Here is a 21,937-nt window from a genome sequence, read left to right on the forward strand (position 1 = left end):
CAATGTAGTCAGAAATTGCTTGCAGGTGCTCTCCTCTTCATTGTCACTGCCAGTTCAGTCTGTTTGGATCAGCTCCAGAATGCTCCTGGTACATTCATGCTGCACATGTTGGAAAAATGTGTCACTATACATTACAATACAAATATGGAGACTTTGGAGGCTAAGTAAGTGTTAATGGTGCAGGTTTTCAATGGTCTTTGTTTTGGCGTTGTATGAGAATCCAAGTGTTGTTTTATAAAGGTCTATACATGTCTTTGTCCTCATTCTTCATAGTCAGAGGATCATAAATGTCACACTGCATGGGCTGATGTTTGCTTTTACAGCCACACAATGTCTACTGTACTCTGTTTAGAGCCAGAGGGCAATACAAAGCCTATGAAACTACACACAGAGAGAAAGAAATAGATGTGTGGCTCCATCAAAGCTTGACTGGGTGACTCCTTCAGCTCTACACAGAGCTGGCATAAGTTCCATTAATTTTTCCTTTTATTTAGGAACATTAATTCTGCAGTAAATATATTTCTCTTGCTCTGCTTCTAATCTATGCCTTCCATTGAAAGCCATCCTGTCTCCAATGTTAATCAAGGTCAGGGTTCACGGTCAGCATGCCCTTTGATGGGTACCCATTTGGGATGCCAAACAGTCTGGAGCTTTGTTTACCTTTTTTTTCTCCATTCACAGCCTCAGCTCAGTTGACATGCACAGAGAACAAGGCATTTTTGTCTGTAAAAAAGACCCGTTTGACATGAGCCAGAGCAACAAAGGGAATTCATACTGACTTAAGAGCTGGAGCAAGACTGTGAAAATGACACAACATATGCAAAAATGACATGTTAATAACTGTAGCTGGTCTGTTAGGAGGAGAGATACCTGCTTGGGCTCAATAGGATACCTTTAAAAATAAACTCAGCTGTGTTATTTCACAGCCCAAGACACAAAAGAGTCCTAATTCACATTTACACTCAATTTGCATTAAATTACCCAGAGAACGTCCCCCTGTGGTTTCAGCTGAAGAACACCCTCTAGTGTTCATTTCCACTGAAAGGTTCTGTATCACTGACAGAGGCAACACAGCCCACCCCTCTGTCTGACCTTGTACAGTCCCCCCAGGGTCAACACAAGCCTACAATAAAAATACAAACAATGTGGGACTGGCGCAACAAGGAAAAACAGAACAGCACTGAGAACTAGAACTGGTGATGATGATGATGATGAGGATGATGCAATGAAACGAATGAAAGCTATGAAACATGATGTTATTGTGTCTTCATTGCATGTAGTCCTCAATATTGTAATAATTTATTATAAATGTAATATACTTTGCACTTAACTTGACTGAAAATATTATAAAAATTAAATCATGTTTAACTTTGACCATAAATAATATATGCTATACATTTCAGAAAATGTATATGATATTGTTACATTATCATTTGAAGATAATGCAATAACAAACATGTTATTATAGTTTCAGTCAGGATATTTAAAAAACAAATTATTGGTCAAATTTTCTGATTATTGGTTTGTAAAACCAATGGATTAAGTGAAAACAAATACTTTTTCAGCCATTAATTCAATTTTTATTTCCTTTTTTTGGGGGGAGGATTATTACATTAATTAGTGCTATACTGCTTCATATATTACACTTTCTTAATTTTTCAGTGCTTAAATGTTTATTAAGCAAAGACACACTGTGGTGCTCTCACATTTCTGTCGTTTTCCCTAATTGAAGCATCCTGTAACTCAGTCTAGTCTGATGCCGCTAATGGCGCCATCTAATGGTATAATGTAAAACTGACAATTTAAGGTCCTCTAATAATTTAGTTTTTAGTTAATACCATGTCAATATTGCTGTGATTGCTCCAAACCTAATAGTTCCTTCTGAAAATATAAAACATTTGACAGGTGATAAAAAAGTGTGTGTGAAGTGGAGACTATATATGTGGATTAATATAAATACTGCATGAATTAAATAAAAACAAACGCTGTAACTAACAAATATGTCTCCTAAAAGCTTCATGATCACCAGACTTTTTCTCAAAAATTAAATAAGGATTTCACTGAATTATTATTAACGTGACCAAAGGATGGAAAGAGGAAACTTAAGGTCAGGACCCAAACTGGACTGTGAATTTCAAGAGAAATTATTCATAATAGTGTTACAAGTGAGTTCATTTTTCTAAATAAAAGAGAAGTGTGCTCTGAAAGAGAGTGAATAAATGTTGAACTCAGAAAATTAAAGGTAAAAAAAAGATAAAAAAATGACACAATGATTCACAATAAAAACAACGTAGTAACAGAGCTAACAAGACTGAAATAACATAAAAGAAATAATATGACAAAAAATAGCAGAAAATGATACAGCAACATCTAATGATGTAAAGGACATAACAGGAAAAAATGAGAAAAAAAGTCTACAAGCTAATAAGACTTAAACAATGTTGATGATGCAAGAATAAAATGTGCTAAAAAGTATAATAGAAATGATGTAAATAGATTAAAACCATGTAACAGATGCAACAAGAAGAAAATGACACAACAGGATAAAAATTATGCAGCAAGACAAAAAATACAAAGGAAAGATTAAAATAGTCTAAAACATGATGTTAAAAAGATGCAAAAAGATTAAAAAGATGTAATAAGAAAATAATTTAACAAGGTAAAAGATGTAATAACATGAAAATGATTAAAAAACAAAACAAAACATGATGAAACGTGCAACATGATGAAAATGACAGGATAAAAATGATGCAACAACAAAAACATAAAATAAAAATACAAGTTATAAAAAACAAACAAGATTATAAAGGTCTAAAAACACAATATGATAGAGAATAATGTTATACAGATTCAAAAAGATAAGATGAAAATAATGCAACAACATGATGCTACATGTTGTTACATGTAGTGAAAGATGTAAAAACATAAAAATGATGTAAAAAACATAAAAAGATAAATGTTCAACCAACAAAATGAAATCACAAAATTTAAATATCTTATATATCGACATCTTATCTTACATATCTTATAAATAAAACATGTTAAAAGGTGTAAAATGACATAAAGACTCTTGGAGACAGTGTTTGACAGTAGAATAGTCATTTACATTGACTTTCAGTAAGTTTGGTTTCCAAGTAGACAAAAGAGACTCTTCTGGATCATTTTCAGAGCAGTCACATTTATTTATCTTTTTATACACATTTGCTAAGCAGCCTGTTGTGCTAGCAGTTGGCTTTGATAGGATTTACTATGGGATTTCCACAACGCTTACTAAAAAATAAATACAAGACAAAGTGTTCCACAGCTCAAAAATATACAAAGGTTTGAAATTAATGTAAACTTTGAAAACATTTTTTTTTTTACATAAGAAACAATTCATTGACCTTTGTGACAATGTCGAAAAGTTATCGTATTTACAATTTTGTACAAGAAAATACAAAGCTGAGAGCTACAGTATAGAGGTTGATCCAAATGAAATGCATCTAGTACCATAAGTTAATGCTTAAGTCATTCTTCTTTAGTACTGTGTTTAAAAAAAAAAAAAGATTTCAAGAACATTTCAGTCAAGTAAACGAGAGAAGAAAAACAGTTCAATGCCACTAACATGTACTGTACATGTTCTAGCCTTTGGCAGAAGCGTCTAATCCACTCCTAAAGTCTGAAGATTACTCAAGGAAAAGTCAAACAGTTCCATGTAAAAGGTCTATAAATATCTCCAGGTACAGCAAGAGACAAATGAAACTTCACAAACATCACTTTATCAGTGCAAAAAAAAAAAAAAAAAAAAAAAGGTTGGAATGAAGGTTCACAGATATAACCCATTGTGTACCCTGTTATACGTCACTGTTGTGTCAAGTTACTGAAGGGAATCTGTGGTGTTTATTAAGGCCAAAAGCTAAAGCTAATATTTACAGTGGACCTATGGGGACAGACTGAGTCCCATAGGGCTAATATGGCTACGTAGACTTTGCAAACTGTGCATAATGTTGTGTACCGTCACTGCAATGAACCACATACCTATAAACAGGGCCTTAAGGTTACAGCTAACACCTCATTTGTAGCTTATGACTGTTCACGTCATCTGTTGAGTTGCTTTCCTACTCGTCTCTGCAGCCAGTGTTTTAAAAACGATTCTTAAATTTGTCTCTTATAAACAAAATATGCATCTGAATAAAATATGTTATTAAAATACTAACAATTCATTGCATACTTTCATTAGAACATTTTAAGTACAAACCAAATGGGATTTCTGGTTCTTATAACCTGTTCTGTGTCTGCTAAAAAAATAAATATATCTAGATTTATGTGAACCCGTGGCAAGTTTGTACACTTTGATGGGGAGAAAAATAAAGGAGCATTTGGTACAAAACAGCAGCAAATGCCACATCAGTAAACCCTGGGACAGACGATAACCTGGCTCTAAACTTAACGCTACACACACTGTCAAACTGGTAAATCTCAGATAAACACTCAACTTGCCAAGGCCCAAGCTGCCGCTCACGTATCGACGCTGATTCGATATCGATCCTGATTCTTCTTATAAGCAGTTACGAATAAGGCATTTTTGATCCTCCTGAACACTTTCCACTTGCCTCTATCAACAATTCCTAAACATACCGTCAGCAAACCAGAGATGACCTTTTTGTTTTACATCTTTTTTAAACATATGACCTCCTCGTTCATGTACATCTCTCCTGTTTCACTACCTCCCACTTTTTGACCACTTCTCCGACTCCCACATTAACACCTGCTTCCTCCTCGTCCTCAGAGATTGTCAACTTAGTGCTTGGCTTTAACATTTGGAAACCTCTCCTCCAATTCATCATCTTTCAATTAAAATTTGAAACACTGTCATCATATTCTGTCATGAATATCTGACTCTAATATGCAGGCACATCACATCAAATGTATGATCAGATGCATTGAGGCTTCATATTTTTTTTTTTACTTCTGCTGTTGTTCACACAGTGTTTGCCCTGACCACTTCAGTTGGGGAATCAATTGTATAAGCGGCTCAAAGAAGTGTACAAATCAAATCTAATTGCATAGGTATTCACAGAATACATACAGTCCACACATATATTTTTATATTTCCAGAAGGTACTGAAACATGAATGTGTTGTAGGAAAAGGGAAGGCAACCTATAGGTGTGTGACAGGGCAAGAGAAACTAAACAAAGACCTAATAAAATGGATGTGATCCTGTTTTTTATGGGACTGGTCATGAACCAGAAGAGTTTTGCTCATTTCTGAACCTGGTTGCCTGTTCCTAATAAGTGTTCTTTCCACAAAGATGCTTCTGTGTGTAAAATATTTGAGCACAGGTAAAATGAAACCATCCACAGAAAAACCAAAAAAGGAAACACCCATGAAACTGCACAATATATATCTTGTAAAAACTAAAATATATTTTTATATTTATGTTTTCCATCCAAATTAACCTCTTGAATTGAATCTGTATTCAATAAAACAGATCATTACTCATGCCCTCGCTGCATCTCACATCAGTTTTCTTCTGGTCCATTGGTTTCAGCTGTGAACGTTCTGCTCTTACAGCCTGTTTCATGATGAGCGGTCGTCGTGAGGGCTTCCATCTGAGTTCTCCGTTTCGCCCTCAGAGATGGCCTGCATGGGGGCTGAGTAGATCCTGCTGCGCATGCCGTAGCGGCTGCTGTTGGCAGGCGGGGGGATCCTGGAGCGACCCTGTCTGGAGGAGGCAGACGTAGGGAACAGTTTCGGGGAGAATCCGTCTGCGTTGGCTTTGGGATAAGGGCTGGACAGCTGATCGGGGCCTGACTGGGGCTGCTGTGGAGGGGAGGTGGGCTCCTCTGGCTGTCGAGGAGACTCTGTTAGGGAGTCTCCAGGGGATTTTGGAGCGATGGGGCTTTTGAGGATCTCAGTGGCTGACATGCGGTAACTAGAATCGGAACGACTCCCCTTTTTAAGCAGCAGCAGTTTAAACTCCTCATTGGAGGTGCTGGACTTTTTTGCATTCCTGTATATGGGCCCAGGGGTCTTCTGCAGGCCAGGTGGGGTCACAGTGGGTGATGGTGATGCCAGTGGGGAGCTCACAGTGCTGCTGGGTGGGGTGTTCCCAGATGCAGCACCGAGACGGTTTCTCACTGCCAGCTCTGTCGAATCCTTCCTCCCCAACACTTTCCTTTTGGACCTGAGAATGAAAAGTCCAGTTAAGAATCTCTGCAAACATTTAGTCCATCTGTTGTACAAAAACACTGTAAGACGTATCAGCCTGACAAAAAAGCAATTCATTTTCACACCATAATGTAATAGTGCCTATATTCTGTAATAATCAGACACATTTTGGAATAAAAAAACATCCTGAATGCAGTTTATGACAAACGATGTTATCACAAAAAGAGTTTCACTTTTTGCAGATGAAGCAGGTTTGTGAATAAGTTGAAGCCATTTGATGGCCTTTGTAGGAGCCCTGAAAAGACGCTTATACTAGTCAACTCTGCTAGAAACAACAATAACTATAACACAGGGTTACACTTAATATTTAACATATTACATTACATGTACAGGTAAAGACATGGGTTTTAGTTATTGCATAATACACCTTCATCATAAACATGAGTTATAACTACCACAATATGTATAATTTACTTGATCATGTGTGGGAATTTATTACATACTGTATTCAATTCATGTATTATGCGTTTATGCATGAGGAGGTGAAAATTTTTCACATTTTGTTGAGTTATTACGCATCCTGTTGTTCCAGCTCCATACGCTCACCTGTGAATCACAGCAAACAGGTCGTCAGTAGTTCGTGCTTTGGTGGGTGACAGGAACACAGCGTCATCCTCTGGCCTTGACTCGTCGCTCAGAGGGGAAACAGTGCTTTCACTGGGTGTACTATCTGTTAACACACATCAGACATCATTACATTGGGAATGAATGGATTATTTCAAGATGTCAGTTAAGTCAAGACTCTGTAGATCTCTGACCAAAAACTATCCTAAACTGAACCTACTTGACATAATATGATGAAGATGATAAACAATAACTCAAGGCCCTACTGAAGCAATCTTAAATTACCTTTACTATAGTATCCCTCTGTGTCTGCCGTGGACTCCTCCTTGCTGCCCGGTGAGGCACTTTCAGCCGAAACACTCGAGGACTCGTCTTCCACTTCTTTGCTGCCCTCTCCACTGACTGGACTGACTTGTAACAGCTCTGACTGACCACACAGAGCAGGCACTGTGTCCAGGCTGCTGCTTCTTCTGAGTAAGCTGTGCTGGACAGAGTTAAGTTGTAATTGAGCTGCTTCATCATCATCATCATCATCACCATCATCACGTGGCTTGAGTCCTTCCAGGGGTGCAGATTCAGACTCCAGGCTGACGGGGGTTTCTGCTGATTCTCTGTAGACCTCTCCTTCTGGTTGGTCTGTTGATGGCTCTGATGCCGTCATACTCTCTGAAACAGTCGAGGCCTCTCTGTCCAGCTCTTCTGTGGTCTCGCTTTGATATACTGCTTCCCCACACACATCTGCAAGCTCTTCATTTGAGGTAAACACTGATTCGTACGACTGCTTTGGGGATGTGTGGTGTGAGCTGTGCAAAAGGGGGCTACTGAGATCTGAAGATTTACAACTAGTGTGTGTGCTTGTTAAGTTCACAGTGGGACATTTAAGTCTGGAAGATGGATCTTTTTCATCATGACTTTCATTTTCCCTGCTGATGGATCTAAGCTGCACTGAATGCAGCACAGTGGGTGTGATGGACATCGACTGGGCGTTAAACACGTCTGATTTATGTGGCGCTACAGGTTTGGCTTTGTGTTTGTTTTGGTGAAGGATTTGCATCTGGGTTCTGAAAGCTGAAGCCTTGTTTTCAACACTATGAAGGGCACTTAGATCGAGATGGGAGGGAGGGATTATGGGTAACTCCAGCTCTCGTTTTGACGTGGCTCCATCCCTGCACGACAGCGATTGCAGTGACAGCGAGGAAAGCGAGGACTTCCTCTCTGGGACTTTGGGCTTCCTCTTACCGCTGGATGGCGACAGTGGCCCAGGGAAAAAAGCGGAGGGGAAGGATGACGTTGGGGTTTCTGACTGACTGGAGTAGCCGCTGGATGGACTTGCTAGGCCTGCCAGCTTCTCCGGGGATGTCAGCTTGAAGTCTCCCTCCACTGATGGAAGTGATGGGGTGGTGGATCTGGAGCCAGACTGGGATGTTTGGGATTCTGAGCTTTCCTGTGACTTGATGCATTCGATGACCGTTGTGCCTGTTGCTGTGCTGGAGTTTGACAATGACCTGTACGGATCGTTGGACTTTAAGTCATTCAGGAGCCACAGATCTGCATAGTCGGACTGTACAACGCCTTCGTCCTTAAATGAATGTGCATCTGTGGAACTAAACACACCAAGGTCAGGTAGATCGGTTGAGCCCTCAACTCCCCAGATCACCAGAGGTTCTCTGGATAATGAAGAGTTTTCTATGTGACCTGATGAGCCCGATAAAGACAGCTGCAGTTTTCTGTCCTTGGAAGACAGTGGGAGGTGTTGTCCGCAGGTTATCTTTGGTTCTTTTCTATCAGGGATATTTCCCTCACTGCATATTTTCCTTAAGGATGAACTCCGCTTAGGTGGAGATGGCTTCACTTTTTTTTTCCTTAAAGACAGGCAGCGTCTCCCAAGGGTCATGTGACCACTTATATCAGACAGGCCACAGTCAGAGCCAGGAGCTGCATAGTTACTGTAAGTGAAGCTTCTGCTGCCTTTCAGACCACAGTCAAAGTGCATGGAGGTGTAGTAACCTTCAGTGTCGACAGAGTAGTGTGAGACAGTATCGGCTTTCTCCGACATGGGCTTGTCGGAGTAGCTGCTCTCGCAGGTGGCCATGCTGGTGAAGCTGGGGCAGCCCAGGCTACTCTCAGCCTCTCTGTTAGGCTCAGGGCTGAAGTCCTGCGCACATGGAGTGTCCTGGTGATGGTAACTCCATTCACTCTCAATGGGGGTGCTGACCCCGACCTCCTCTAATATGTCCATAGCTGTGGAGGAGAAGGAGCCTGCTCGCTGTGTCCTGAGGCCCGGGTAGTGGTCCAGGAGGAAGCCGGTCTGGTCGTCGTTGGTGTGCGTGGCGGCATTCAGGGACAGCTCAGAGTCACAGTGGGAGGAGCCAGTCAGTGGCGGAGAAGCTGCTGGGGGGATTGTCTCTGAGGTCTGCGAGGGGCAGGTGGAGCTGCTCCCACTCCAGTTCCCACTAGAGGACTGGTGGTCATCCTTATGGTCCATCTGGCTTCCCAGCACCCCCGCAGCTGAGACCGAGTGAACAGGACTACTGAATGTGTCTGAACTTGACGAGATCTCACAGCTGCCCATGTCGGCCTTCCTGGGCAGCTGCGATCGGGTCCTTTCCATCCAGCTGCGTTCTGGACTCTCTGAGAGCTGCTTGTACTTGAGGCTGCCGAGCTGGCGACCGGGCATTGCCTGATCATCCGTGCTCTCTCCTTCATCTTTCAGAATTAACTCCCCAGGTCTAGACAAGAAGTCCACAGCATCAAACGGAGAGAGTTCTTCCTCATCATCGCTGTCATTCCGGCCATTGTCAATCAAATGACTCCCATCTCTGGGGAGACTCCGAGAGCGCAGACGTGCACCCACTGAGGTGGTGAACATGGCGTCAGCGCTGTCTGTCAGGGAGGAGATGTTTCCTGCAGAGTGGGACAGGGACAGTGAAGCTCCTTGGCCTCGCTGGGACCTGATCCGCCTCCGAGATGGTGCTCCTGAGATTAAAAAGTCCTCTGTCTGGCAACCTGAGTCTCTGGTGTTGAGATGACCAGCCAGCTCCTCATTGGAGGGAGTGATGTCAGGACTGGCATGAACTATCACAGTCCGTTCTCTGGAACCCGGAGAGTCATCAGAGTCTGGAAAAGAAAGGAAGACACGGCTGTAAGCATAAGAAGAGACATTATGTGTTAACAGTCTTGGGCAGGTGCTAAATGTCCTTTGTGTTATGTTTTAAAGGGGATTTTAAAGTCCTAGTGTCTTTGCTTGTCTTTGGTTGCAAACAGTCTATTTCAGTGTTTCTCCTCCCTACTTACGTCCCCACCGCTCTAAACATGAACAACCTCCAAGCTCGCAACTACACCTTGAAAATGGAAATGTCTTAAAGGGGTCATATTTTGCTAAACCCACTTTTATTAGTCTTTGGTACATTTATTTGTGTATTTGGACCCTAATAGTTCAAACAGTTTGAATTTGAGCCCTCCAGGTGCTGCAAAGCTATATTTATATTAATTTTGGCAAAACTCAAGTGGATTTCTACAACCCGTTTTAATTCCTACATAATTTATTGCGTCTATAACTAGTTACATCACAACATTTGCACATACAAGGTCAAGACTTCCGATGAACATTTCTCTGAGTACGCCATAATTGTTTATTGGCACCAGCAGTTGCAGGCCATACTGAAAATATGTCCAAACTTCGAGCTGATAACCTAAAATGTTCAGTTGTTGGTTGTATTAACGAACACAAGTGGCGGAAAGGGACAGAGCAGCACAGTCAACAACCTGGAGGGGGTGGGGCGAGAAGTGGCTCATGTGCATTTAAAGGGCCAGCGCTCAAAACGACCCTTCTAGTGTAATTACCGAGAAATAGGGTTGAAGATGGACCTGTGGAGTTTAATTAATGAAGAATTCAGACCCAAGCATAGCATTTACAGTTTATGTAGACCACAGGGACATGTTTTAAAATGCATAATTCCATTTAAAAAAGCAAAATATCACTCCTTTAAGAAGATCTGGATTGTGCAGGCCTGTTTGGTTCTTTCACTGCATTTTCTTTTCTGGATTTTAGCCATGATGCTCTGACATTTTCTGCAGAAACACTGTCACTGCATCCTGGGCTTATTCCACAATAACAATGGGCTCAGACAGATCTTTCTCCAGCATAAAATGAGTAAAAACCAAAAGATTGTTGCCACAATAAAACATAATTGATCATCTACATTTGAAGATGGGAAACTGAAATATGGCTTTTAATTCATACTTAGCACAACTCACTGACATACAATGTTAGATTCTATTACTTTCAGCACCAGCCTCTCTTGCCTGACTTTAAAAAGCATATCTGTAATATCTATATATACTAATGCCATCTATTTACTTTCTCATACGGGTTATGTTTCTACCAGCACTTTCTGTGTGTCTGTCTGTCCAAAAATTTGGACAAATCTTAATTTGTGTGTGTATCTGATGATAGTGATGACAGATAATTAATATTCGGCTAATCTAGGTCAAAGGTCAAGATCTGGAAAAATGACTGAAATGCCCGTTTGCTACCATGCAGTGAAATTTTGTACACATTCTACTACATTCACAGTAAATTATTTTCTAAAAGTCACTACATTTCAACATTTTACAAACAGATTTATATCAAATTTTAACTCAAGTGGTATCTTCAAACAACTGTCTGCTAGAATGTAAAATAAAATGTAATGTAAATTTACATAATCATGATAAGTTCTATCCAGAGGATGGAACTTTGTTGATGGGTGTGTTTTTACTTTCTTGTTGCATTTCTGTACTTCTGTTTCTAAATTAAAAACCTGCAAATAAAAAAACCAAACCCTAAACTCATAACTGTAAAGTAAAATTCTGAGTCACTGTGATCTGTTACATACCTAAGTCTTGCTGCACCTGTCTGGGAACGCCGGCGACAGTCCTCCGTCTCCTCAACTTCCTCCTCCTCTGAAGCACAGACTGCGAGTGAACCAGCGAGCAGCGCACACTAGCATCTCTGTCAAAGCCAACCCCTGCAACAGAGACAGGACATCTGAGGAATCTTTGTTAAAGGCAACTGCAGCGATTCCTTCTTTACATCTACCGCCGTCTCGTAAAAAGAAAAAAAAAAAAAACACGCACCACTTGGCTGAACAAAATTAGATATTGCACAAAAATAGCACACGAGAGAGGAATCTGATCTGACAGAGCTAGCTGCCAAAGTAAAACCAAGGCAAAATGGGTTTTTGGTTTAGAATGTGGAGGTACATACAGTACTTTTTAAAGCCAACTATAAGCTGTGACATGTTTAATGAAGAAATGTACAGAAGTGTAATAACACAAACAAATGTAAGTGTACTGATGGGTTTACTGACCAAAGACAAAATGCTGCCCCCAAGGCTTCTGCTTTAGTTTTTTGTGTTCTTCCTGCTTGCAGCGTTGTCTCTCCCTCTCCATGCTTTATGACTATCATGTGATAGCAGGTCAGGCTTTTCGGCACCATAGCAATTGCAAGGATTCGCTTACAATGTGCATTTTTTTTACCCTAAACTGTCTGCGACACAGCCGCTGTTGGCGTGCAACTCTTGTTCAAGTCAATGCGGGTTAGAATAAATAACATTAGGCAGGCCTTTTCAACAGTTTAGACATAGCTCATTTGCATTCATGTCACAGCATCTTGCCTCTTTGCAATCACAGGGATAAAGCATCGAAGCATGAGGAAGAAGGTTAACGGGACACAAAGTATGACTTGCACATTCAGGAGCTGCATGAATACATACATCTTTGCATGAGCATTTAGTGACTGAAGACGTTTTATGGCTACTTGCAGATTTTCAGGCGTTTTTGGAAACATTTCAATCTGCACAGTTTTATTGTCCTACGGCTAAGCAGGAGTGACACTGAGGCTCCTTTCATCAGACATCATACCACTGACAGATCAAGATGAAAAGAAGAGCTATGGATGAAGTTCTGTTACAACATCAAAGATTCAGGCATAAAATAATGAAAGCTTTTAATTTACCAGTCACATTAATGGGGATGACACATGAGGTGATCACTTGGGAATTGCTTTTCATTCTTTCCTCTGGGGTGGGCAGCGGCAGGGCTTTAGACCAGTTAGTCTGCTTGTCCAGAGTGGAGGGGATGTTAAGGATGGGAAACTTAGACCGGTGACCTAGAGCCACCCCGTCAATGTCGGGGTCAGAGGGCGCAGCCTGCAATAGATGGATATTTGCATGGTTAGGTTGTTAAGGTTAGGCGGCATTGTATGAGAATGGTGCAGCAAAGTTAAGAATAACACTTTATATTTAGATCCTTACAAGAATTAGTTAATAGGTAATAAAGCCCATGTAACATGGTAATTAGGATTATTATGTGTTAATGAAAGCCTCATAAATATGGCTAATGTTGCACTTAAAGGCATCTATAAGCAATTATAAGACATCACTTAACATTACTCTGGTACATGTTTATAACAGCATCATACATGTGTTTATTATTATGTTAAATACATATAAAAATAACATCTTTATTGTTTAGAGGCTAGGTAAGAACAGTAATAAATGTTCCACACGTTTATACAGTTGTTTATAGCATCACAAATGAAATTTGTTTAACTAAAGAGCCACTGTGTTATTAAACTTTAAATATTTTTGTTGATGTATTAAGATTAATACACATTTTTATTATGGACTTAAGTATCATTAACTATGTTTTTTTCCTCAGATACTGGATCTAAAGCCTAATCAGTGCTTTATTATAATTAATCATGGAAGTTGTTTTTCCTTACTACAGGAAGTGGTTGTAGTGATAAATAACCTGAAATAGATAAATAACACCAACCGCTTTGTACAACCCACTTAACCACCTGAGCTACAACAATTAAGCACTAATCAACGCATTATTCACTGTTTGTAGCTCCACCATCTGGATTAAGAGCCACATGTTGTCAAGGCTGATAAAATGTGAATAAAAATAATCTATAAATACAGTGTTTTAGCAATGAAGCTGAAAAACTCACTGTTAGTCAGAGTCTTATAAGGGCCTTATTAGCTATTAAATAAAACTTAATTCTTAATGTAAAGAGTTATTCTCAAAAAACAAAGTCTGAACTCAGCTTCAGAGAGGGGGATGTGATGCTTGCTTGGAGATCAGTGATTAAAGTCAGGGATTACACTGCTTTTGTCAAATAGTAAAACCTGATCTGCTGAGGGCTAGATGTAGAGATTAGTGTCTTATTAATCTGAGGCAGACTGCTTACTGTCTGTGCAGAGGTAAATCAATACACATGCCCTTCCAGGAGCTGAGTTTTTTTTTCAAGACACGTGTCAGTGCATAGGATCCATTTAGTAATGGAAAGGAAAAGCATGCCTTAGAGAGTGAGAATAGAGATCATAAGAGACAGTCAATGAATCTACACTACCTCATGCAAAAAGAGGAGAACCTGAGCATTTGTAACAAGTGAAAATCAGGAAATATTTCTGCACCTGGAAAAAAGTTAAGAGCCCCCTGACTGTTTTCAGAAATGTAAACACATCAGACCAATAAACAGCACATGCCGGTATGCTACTGCCAGTCTTTCTCTGCTTTGAAAATCTGAGACGTCTTCTTTGGTCAACAATTACCGCATAGGGTTGTAATGTGACAAACAGTGTAAACAGTCATGTCTGGTCACAACACGTTAGTTTGGAAACTCTTAAGTCATGCTCTGACAATCTGTGACACCCCTATGTGAGTCCCCCGCATAATAACCAGTCTCCGGAAATATTTGAGTGGAAATACTTCATGGCAGCATTCCGGTGAACGGCAGCTTCAGTATCAATCACTGCACAGTCCTCCCTCTGACTACTGTGGAAAAAATGTTTCCACAGGCCTCTTCAGACGTTCAAACTTGGCATAAATACTGTAGATCCCCTATAAGTTACATCCCTGTGATAGATGAATCTAGGCTGTTAAGAGCTTACCTTGAGACTCCAACAGAGAGGCACATGTGAAACTGGGACCGATTCTCAAGCTGAACTGGTTCCCACCTCCTCAACCGGGCAACTTCCCACCCCCCATTTAAAATGAGCTCTTGAGCCTTTGTGCTCTCTGTTCCCAGCAGACCAATGAGACCCTGACAAAAACTCAGCCACAAAAGAAACTGGTTTCCTTGGAAACTTCTCCCAACTAGTAGAAAAAAAAAATCAAAGGGAAGGCATTTACAGCTGATTTGTTTTGAGAACAGAAAGGGTTGGTTTTAAGAGTGTCTGAGGAAGGATGAAGGAGACGAGTGGCAGTGAAAGAGACGGTGGAGGACAGGGAAGAAGAGTGGACAGAAGGAGAGAAGAGGAAGGAGGAGGTGTTTTTATAAAAAAAAAGGAGTGGCAAGCTGGTGTTTGTGCCTGTTCTTTGGAGCGGGCACAATAGTATATTTAGTGAAAGAACGGCTTTAGAGAGAGAAACATGAGGATGTCAGCTCTTTCAGGGATGGGTACAGTAAGAAAGAGTTTCAAGGAAACCACAGCACAGAAGGATCATGGGTAATCACAGACACAAGCCTAGAGAAGTGGACCCTATCATTAGAGAAACCCAGGCTGCTGGGCGGCTGTGACTGTGGCCCTCGCATCACATTCCTCACATACTGCAGCTTAAAGACCAGCCCTTCACATGAACCCCACTATGCAAATGTATGAAGAGTCAGCATGAATGAAGCTCTTAACAAACACATTAACTCTTTTCCTGACTGGGTGAAGCAAGAAGGAATCACAGCCGCAATGAGGAACATGCATTTAAAAAGAGACCCATTATGTAACTGAGGAGCCAAACAAACGAGAAGGCAAGGAGTTGAGAAATTAAGTGTTAAAGGGAGCACACAGTAGCCAGGAGGAAGAGGAGGAGGAGGAGGAGGAGGAGGAGGAGGAGGAGGAGGAGGAGGGACCTGTACCTTTCTGCTCCAGGGGGAGAAACGGCAACATTCGGTAGGGGATGAGGAACGGGTGGTTTCAAACTGAATTACAGGGCAAAAACAAACAAACAAGGACAACAACAAAAAAAGACACATGACAAATGAAATGTGACCTCATACAAAATGGACATCATTCAACAGGAACATATGCAGACAATACAGGGGGAGGTGAACTGTCAAATACATGTGATGCACGACTGGTTGGAGAGTTGAAAAAAACCTCATCGTTATTATTGAGCTCCTGTTTAATAAAACATAAACTTAAACATACAAAATGATGATGGTTGATGAAGTATTAACAACCATGCTCACATAAAAACACATTATAAACACAGTGCACTTCTGTTTTTACCTGTGTTTGTGCTAACTGTGTTGTTGCATCTCTAACATCTCTCTCTGGCTGCTTAGGAGAAAAATGTAAGTAATATGTTATGCATATTGGAAAGTACTTTTACTCAAGTAGTGTACTCAAGAACATCTTTGAGTTACATGAACTTTACTTGAGCATTTCCATATTGTGCCATTTCTTATTCTTCTACTCGACTCCAACTAAGGGGTAAATATTATACATTTGACTCTTCAATGTTGATAACTTTTCAGGAACAGTTTTTCATCTCATTTCTGTACATTGAAAACCAAGTCTCCAAACAAACTACTTTTGAATGATTCTGATAAACAAAAGGATAAATTGCTCCTTTATGTGTTGAGAAAATTCTTCTCCTTCTTAATCCATAAAGACCCAAGCAACCACTGTCAAACTGTCATGTCTGCTCCCAGACTGTGTCTGTCTTTTCTGTTTTCTCTGTCATTTCCTGTTTTATTTTGTTAAGTTTCCCTCTTGTGTCATGTCTGGTGTCTTTACTTCCCCTCCTTGATTGTTTCACCTGCTCCTGATTACCTGACTCCTCCCTGATTACCTCCACCTGTGTCCAATTGTCTTCCCACCCTCTTGTGTATTTAAACCCTGTGTTTTCCCCTGTTCCTTTGCCAGTTTGTGTTCTACCTTTGTGTGCTCACTTACCAGCGTTTTTGGATACCTGTCAGTCTGTCTGCCCGTTTTGACCCGTTTTTGCCTTCCGACCACCGATTCTGCCTGTTCCTCGTCTGCCTGCTTGTCTGGTTCTGACCTGGTTCGTACATCGACTTCTGATTCTGCCTATTCCCTGACTACCTCAGCCTCCAACGTGTTACCTTGTGTTTCGACCCTCGCCTGGACCCTGACCGTGAGTAGCCTTTCCCTCATGTCCCGTTGCCTCCTGAATTGCCCTCCTGTGTATGACCTGGTTTGTTTTTTGACTATCCTCTGTTTTGCCCTAGTCGGGGTGTTGACGGGAATCCTCCGGCTCGGCCGTGCTGACCATCCATATTCTCCGCTCACAGCCCGGACGAAGAGTCCAGTATCACACGCCTTCATAGACGTGTTAACAATTTTGTGCTGTGTTTTTACTACTGTGATTGTGTTTAATAAACACTCTCAATTGGTCATCTGTGTTCTGGTCTTGCATTTGGGTTCAGCCTTTGTACTAGTCCCATTACACAAACAAAACCATCTACTGGTCTAAACTGTTTAATACCTGTTGATCCACTAGTCTTATCAATCCATGTACATAATTGGTGTAAAATACAGTTTGTCATCTTCTCATGGTCATCAGATATGACCCATTTGGATGTTCAGAGGCTCTGCAGTGAACATGGAAACACCGTCATCTTCAACATTGATTCACCAGTAAAACCCATGGAGTTGGATCAATGACAGTGGATGGACACACTTGTTTTATGTTCAGTTAGAGATATATTTGAAGAAAAAGTGCCTTTTTCAGCAGTTTCCTCTGTTTTGATATAATAACCTTTGAATTTACTGTGAGTTTTCATGAACATCTAAATTAAGTATAGGAAATTAAATGTAAGAAAATACTTGACTTACAGTGAAAAACATGAAATACAGAGGATAATATTACAATAAATGATGATAAATCACTTAAGTAAAGGTAAAATAGAGACAAAAATTAATTTGGGAACTGATACAAAAATAGCACTGGGTCTTTATGGGTTAAGCTAAATAAACTCTTTAATTAGAGGGAAATGCATTGTCATAGACCTGGAAACCTAGACCTGTTACCTGATCTCATGAAAAGTTGAATTTTTAAAGATACACGGTTCTCCCAGGACAGAAATGCTTCAATTCAGGTTCTTTTGAGTTTATAGAACATGATGCACTGTGGTAGAATTTAAAAAAAAATCCACAACCGCATGTAAAGAAGTCCTGAAACATCTACAGCAGTAGAATGCAACAGCAATGTTAAATCTGAAACATCATATATAAATAGTAAAACACTGAAAATTACATTTTACTGCACAGTGATTGCTGTTACTTTTCATATCCTAACTACATTCTGTTGATACTACTTGAGAACTTCTACTTCAGTAAGACTTCAAATGCATAAGATCTATTAATAGTTATAGTGATATTAATAACTAATAGTTTCACAGTGTGGTAGTAAAGAATCTACCACTGATGATCTAGTACCTTTCAATAAAAGACAGTAAACATGAGCAGTATCCTGATGTAAAGAGGAGAGTATGAAGTCAGTGCTCTCACCGTTGTCAACTGTAAGCGGTTCTTTTCGTGCCTCGAGCCAGTGTGTGGGGAGGGGTACATGGGCATTGGGGGCACCGCAGAGATTGAAATGGTTACTCTCCGCTCCCTGCTGCCTGATCGTGTCCGCTGGTGATCTGCAAAAAGAAGAATGTAAAACTGCACCTTCAGACGGCCTGGAGAGAACACAAATAATTCTATGTTTACAGGGAAATAATCCTTTTATCATTGTTATATTAGGAGGGAGAAGGACTCCAGGATGCAATTTAATACTATATTGATTTGTCTTTCTGTTATTTTGTCCCTTTGGACGGACAAAATAATTACTTCAATGCCCACTAGAGGGCAGAGTGGCACCACCAAAAACAACAACAGACTCAGTGGAAACCATGCATCTCTGAAATTACTCTTTAAATTGGTTCAGACACAAAGAGTTTTCTACAGTGTGGGATTAATTAGTCAGGACAAGGAGAGGAAACAAAACCACACTATCATCAGCCTGTGAGGGGTTCCTCCAGAGCGGGGCCTCACCTCTGTGCAGTGCCCACAGGCTGAAGTTGGCTTGCCTGTGGAGCTCTTCTACGCATGCTGGCCGTGTGGAGGGGTGGAAAATGTTCCTCTGCTGGTGCCACGGAGCTTGGTAATGTACCGTCAGCTTACTCTCCACATCCAGGTTAGACACCGCTGTCAGAAAAGGAGACAAGATGACAAATAAGCTGAATGCGTTGAAACGAAGCCAGCATGAAGCAGTGAAGGATAAGGGGAGGGAGAACAATCATCTAATCTGCAGAAAGACAGTGACAGAGATCATCAGATGATTAAACATATCCACTGTGGCGTGTTTGTGGCACTGCTATACAAGCACATCATTAAAGTGATAGCAACAACTTCAGACAATTACAGCAAATGGGCTTTCCATTACACCAACAATGTGGTTCCTCCAGAGCACAATACATTCCAAACCAGGTAAGTAAGTGACAGTTATAGGGACAGAGAGAGTGCATAAATGTTTGAGATACAAGGTCTAGATTCAGAGCCACAGCCTGAGGAAAAAAAGCAAGATAATCAGAGAGAATGTTTGCTGGACAATAGCCTGTTTACTTATGCAATGCTGTTACCTGCAGCCACACAATGGGTTTTAATGCAACCTGATAGTGTGACTTTCATCCTCTAAACATTGACCAGTACCTGGACTAATCTCACTGCTCCCCTTCGCATCTCCTCAGGTTTCAGAGAGGGAGACGTTTACCTTTCAAGTTACACATAATGCATGGAAGGGGCTGAATGAGGGGGGAACCATCCAGAACTAACAGTGGTTGTTTAGTTCTTGTACTGTTGTTTACTTGGCACACATGTAAAAGTCGTCCAAAGACCCATGGTATGTTGGAATGTGCAATAAATAACCTAAACAATCTGGATCATAAATTAAAGTGAGTCAACACAATATAAATAGTGGTCAACAACAAACAACACTTCAAATCCAGAGAGTAGTGGAGTATCAGTCACTCAGGCATTGATGTGAGATGACATTTTACACATTTGTAGGAGAACGGACAGGAGAAGACTAAACTACTACAACTGCTAAGCCTTTGCTTTGGCAGACAAACACATCTGTCCATCTTCTTGTGCCTGGCGGACATTTCTGGGCTTGTCCTTGACCTGGCAGCTTTCCTGAAACTCACTCTGTCTGACCTCTATCTATGTCTGCTGGAAGGCAGGCTCCAACCTTGCTCAGCCACAAGCATATTTTTAACCCGCTTCACTCAGAAACCAATAAAAGTTCAAACTCCTAATCACTGCTATCACAGGCCAGTCTGAGGCACGGTAGTGTCAGACTGAGGCCTGGTGTGTTGCTGCTCAAACTGCTGAACATGTTAAGTGATTTTCTGCTCACACCAAGAACTGTGGTGCCGTGTAAACCCCTGGGGGGGCAGTATGTTTATCTGTTACCCAGAGACAAGCTGACATTTTCCAAAAAAACACTCCAGAGTGACTTTAAAACCCTTTCTGGTGACCCTGCTGACCTGAAAACATGATCTGTGTTTTCTCCTCAGCTGTAAAGTGAAGAGTTTTTTGCTTTTTTAAATTTACACACCAGCCTCTTGATTATGATTCTTTTTTATGAAAATTCTGCTAGAGGTTTCATCCTGTCTGTAAGACATTAACCTAGCAGCAGTTTTGTCCTCATGCTTGGGAACCTTTTAATTTCATTATTTTGACAAAAAATTAGGTAATTAAATTGTTATGACCCTTGTGGCTATGAACTAATGATGGAGCATAAGCTACAGCTAGGAGAAAGTTTAGCTTAGCTTTGCCTGGAAGCGGCAGACAACAGCTGGCTTTGTCCAAAGTTTCACAAATCTTTCCCTGAAACCACAGAGAGCTGTTTTCACAATAAAATGAGCAAATTAATTAAACAAAGAAGATAATTAGTGTTTCTTAACAAGCTGGCAAGTGCTTGTAGGTGTATTTTTGACTTGTGCTTTGAGTCTTATGCTAATTGATGATAATTGCTTCCTGGCTCTAACTACATGAACAGCGCAGACATAATAGTAATATTCTTTCCTCACTTTCCAAAGTGAACATGCATATGGCTGAAAATCTCAAACAATTCCACCGTACTATCCAGGGTTATACTCTTACAACTCAATATTTTCATTTTTCCCTGTTTGTCAATTATCTACATATGCATTGAATATGTTATTGGTAAAGCAGGACTGAACACACGCCCACACTGTCTCAAAGCTGAGACATCCCAGTGTGTTATGATGCATCTCCACTGTGCACTGTGGGTTGATCTAAGTGAGTCACTAGGGATGTGTTGGGAGATATGAGGCCTCTGACACTGTTTGTCAGCCTCACCCCCTCCCTGAAACCCCACCTCCCTGCTGAGATACGAACTGTTGGCCCTGTTGTGACACCCTCGACCATCTCCAGCAAACTAAAAACCCATCTGACAACAAAAACAACAACAAGGACACAGACTGTGCTCTATTTGCTTGGATCCATGCATTTGTCTTTGAATGAACTTCCACTAGTTTGAAAACACATATTTTCTTCAACCAAAGCAAGATGACCTTTGAGTTCTGTGGGTTTATCTTGATTTAGAGGTGCATTAATAACCTTTAGAGAGATTTCATAGAGGCAGAAGTCCTGTCCATGTAGGAAACCCCTTTAAATGGGGAGCAGGGGTCAGCTGTTACTTCAAATGAGGCCAAAGAAAACAAAAACACATCAGTCTGAATCATTGACCTCTCATCAGCTCTCTCTTTTCTATCACAGGGCTGATTGATCTTCAACATGGACATATCAAGCCAACTCAGCCATGTGGCCTCAACTAAGAAAAACAATGCTTTCATCAAGAATTACAAGACTCTTTGATGCTTTAGTGAGTTATTTTTCTGTTTCTTAATAGTTTTAAAAGTTGCTCAACAGGGAATATATTTTCTTTTCTCCTCCACTCTTACTTATTTCCAGCCATACTAATCCTGTGAACTCTCCAGGTGAGGTGAAATCAATCTGTTATCTGCACCTTGACAAAGCCTATCAATCTCTCCTCCTCCTCCTCCTCATGTAGAGCAGGATCATCCCCCTATAACCTGTCTGCCAGCAACCCTGCAGGCCAGGAGAAGGGGGATGAAA

The 21,937-nt window shown here is 40.7% G+C and overlaps 1 protein-coding gene across 5 annotated transcripts in view; it reads right to left on the reverse strand.

The window, feature by feature from the left end:
• Window positions 1–3,158: 3,158 nt before the first annotated feature.
• nhsa (Nance-Horan syndrome a (congenital cataracts and dental anomalies)) overlaps window positions 3,159–21,937 on the reverse strand; it is a 59,801-nt gene continuing 41,022 nt past the window's right edge. For 2 of the 5 annotated variants that reach the window (XM_030132250.1, XM_030132254.1), the window contains exons 2-9: window positions 18,827–18,979; window positions 18,299–18,432; window positions 15,679–15,741; window positions 12,775–12,967; window positions 11,654–11,785; window positions 7,062–9,893; window positions 6,759–6,882; window positions 3,159–6,168 (exon numbers count right to left, since the gene is read on the reverse strand). In XM_030132250.1, the coding sequence (XP_029988110.1) occupies window positions 5,562–6,168; window positions 6,759–6,882; window positions 7,062–9,893; window positions 11,654–11,785; window positions 12,775–12,967; window positions 15,679–15,741; window positions 18,299–18,432; window positions 18,827–18,979 (4,238 nt within the window). In that variant the 3' untranslated portion in view covers window positions 3,159–5,561. Of the gene's footprint in view, window positions 6,169–6,758; window positions 6,883–7,061; window positions 9,894–11,653; window positions 11,786–12,774; window positions 12,968–15,678; window positions 15,742–16,051; window positions 16,103–18,298; window positions 18,433–18,826; window positions 18,980–21,937 lie in introns of all 5 variants that reach the window. The other 3 variants (XM_030132252.1, XM_030132251.1, XM_030132253.1) reach the window with 3 other exon arrangements.

The sequence above is a fragment of the Sphaeramia orbicularis genome, chromosome 4 (assembly GCF_902148855.1).
Source record: "Sphaeramia orbicularis chromosome 4, fSphaOr1.1, whole genome shotgun sequence".
NCBI classification, from domain to species: domain Eukaryota; kingdom Metazoa; phylum Chordata; class Actinopteri; order Kurtiformes; family Apogonidae; genus Sphaeramia; species Sphaeramia orbicularis.